This window comes from Emiliania huxleyi (assembly GCF_000372725.1).
Source record: "Emiliania huxleyi CCMP1516 chromosome Unknown EMIHUscaffold_1823, whole genome shotgun sequence".
NCBI classification, from domain to species: domain Eukaryota; phylum Haptophyta; order Isochrysidales; family Noelaerhabdaceae; genus Emiliania; species Emiliania huxleyi.
Window position 1 is genome coordinate 1 of NW_005200759.1, and position 2342 is coordinate 2342.

Sequence of the window (2342 nt, forward strand, 5' to 3'; positions counted from 1 at the left end):
GGGCCCAAAATCAGCCTAATTTTAGGCCAAATCGGCAAAAAATGCCGCGCGGGAATTTTGCGGTATACCTGGAATTTACCCTGCGACCGCCTGGGTATTTTGTCGATTTCCTCAATTTTGCCTCAGTGCTCAGATTTTGCCCCAGACCAGCTCTCAGACTCAGGGAAACTCGCGAGTTTCCAGAATGGAGCACCAAACACCCTCTGTTTTCCCTGGAAATTTCCGGAAACGCAAAGTGCTGGGGACCCTCTGTTTTCCTTTTTGTTTGCCGGAAAACCTGCTACATCCCAAGCCAACCCCCACCCGTGCCTGCGCCTGCCGCCTTGGCGACGTGGCGCAGAACGACGGCGCGGCGGGCCACCAGACGCGGCACAAGGAGGTCCTCCTGGACCTTGTCGAGCTGCTGCGGGGCAAGCTGGGGCGCGGCGCGGTGGAGCACGAGTTTCACTGCGAGCACAGCACTACGAGGACGGACTTGTACATTTACCAGGGCGTGATTGGGGACCTGCCCTGCATCGGCGACACGAAGATCTTTGCCGGTGTGCCGTCGGACCCCTCGGGGGTGGGGCGCATGGGGGCGTTTGTCGCTTGCGGCAACACGCTGCCACGCGCCCGCGAGACGGTTCTGGGCGTGGAGGGCGGGGACAGGGGTGGGAGGGTGGGGATGTGGGACCCGCGGACGGGGACCGGGACGGTCGAGGCTGTCAAGGGCCAGTACACGGACGCAGAGGGGAAGTGCCGCGTGGAGGCGCTGCTCTTCGAGGAGTTCGGCGCAATGAGCGCGGGGGTGGAGGAGCTGCTGATGCGGGTGGCTAAGGTGGCGGGCCGGAAGCTCACGTGGTGGCAGTACGACCAGACGTCGTGGTCGGCGCGCGAATGGATGCCGTTTGCGCTGCAGCGACTGTCGGTGCAGCTCTGGACGGCGCTCGCGGACGAGGCACAGCGCGCCATTGGTGCGGCGTCGCGCGACCGCGAGGGACCGCAGGGGGGGGGGGCTAGCGGGATGGGGGGTTCTAAGGGGAAGGGAGCGGGGGGCGCCCAGTAGGGCGCCGGCGCCCCAGCGTAGAGGGCCTCGTGTAGCCCTCCTTTTGGTAGATATATAAAGAAATAAAAAGGGGTCCCCACGGTAGCAGGTGTAGGTTATTTTTGCTTGGGCGGCACTCATGCCGGGGTAGGTAGGGTAGGTCTGGGCCCTCCCGTTGGGTTTTTCCCTCTCTTCACGCCGGAATTTTCACAGCAGAAAAAGAAATCTTCCGCCAAAATCACGATGTCAACCCTCCCCAAATGGGTGATCTGATGCTTGTAGGGCTTGAGAGTGGCCTGCCATGTCACAAGAAGGACTGTGGATGCAGGAGAGTACCACCAACCATCACTTTAGTTGGTATGTGGTACCCCACCTTCACCCCTCGAGCGATTTCTTTTTTAGTTTCCCATAAGTAGGGTAGGTAGGTACCGCTCCGTCGGGGACGGCCTCCTCCGGGACCGCTCCAGCAAGCTCGTGTAACGCTTGCAGCGTTGCTGCCGCATCTTTCGCCTCCTCCCCGTCCCCCACAACCTTGTCCGACAGAGGCAGGAATGACATGCATCAAAGTCCTTTTTTTCTTGCGGGCACTGTCGCTTCGGCACGCTATCGGCACGCTAACCTCGAGTGTCCCATCAGCCTCACAGCTAGCGGCACGACTAGCCTCGACGATGCGCTGCTCGTGCTCTCTCCTCCTCCTCCTCGGAAGCGCCCTCCGCGCGTCGTCCTTCAGCGTACCGTGTCATGCGGCGGCGTCAGGCCGTCCCGCCGCGGCTACGAGCCGCGGCACGGTCAGCTTGGCCGACGTCGGCGCCGCGTCGACAGCCTTCTACACTGACGAGGTGCGAAAGGAGTCGTACCCAAGCATGGCGGACGTGCTCGACGCAAAGGTGGCGGACCCTGACCTGCGCCGGCTGATGCTGACGCTCTTCGGCGCGTTTGCCACTGTCTCGGCAGCGCTCCGCGCCGAGTTGGTCGTCAAGGCGGAGGAGCAGAAGTCTGTGTTTGGCGACGTGCAGCTCGGCGTGGACGTGCTGGCCGACCAGCTGCTGTGGGACGTGTGCCGGAGCGAGCCGCTCATCAAGACGGGCTCCTCGGAGGAGGCGCCCGACGTGCGCGAGATGCACGCGGGCGGACGCTTCTGCCTCTGCTGGGACCCGCTCGACGGCTCCGCCATCGTCGACAACAACTGGGCCGTCGGGACGATCATCGGCATCTGGCCGGCGGCGACCGGCGTCATCGGCGCGACCGGCCGCGACCAGGTGGCATCGATGGTGGCCAACTACGGCCCGCGCACGACCGCGTTTTGCACGCTCGACGA

At 63.5% G+C, this 2342-nt stretch overlaps 1 protein-coding gene across 1 annotated transcript in view; it reads left to right on the plus strand.

Moving 5' to 3' along the window:
- Positions 1 to 1692: 1692 nt before the first annotated feature.
- EMIHUDRAFT_123122 (hypothetical protein) overlaps positions 1693 to 2342 on the plus strand; it is a gene marked incomplete at both ends in the record, with an annotated part of 5006 nt that continues 4356 nt past the window's right edge. Inside the window, one exon of the mRNA XM_005783041.1 lies at positions 1693 to 2283. Coding sequence (XP_005783098.1) covers positions 1693 to 2283 — 591 coding nt within the window. The remainder of the gene's footprint in view (positions 2284 to 2342) is intronic.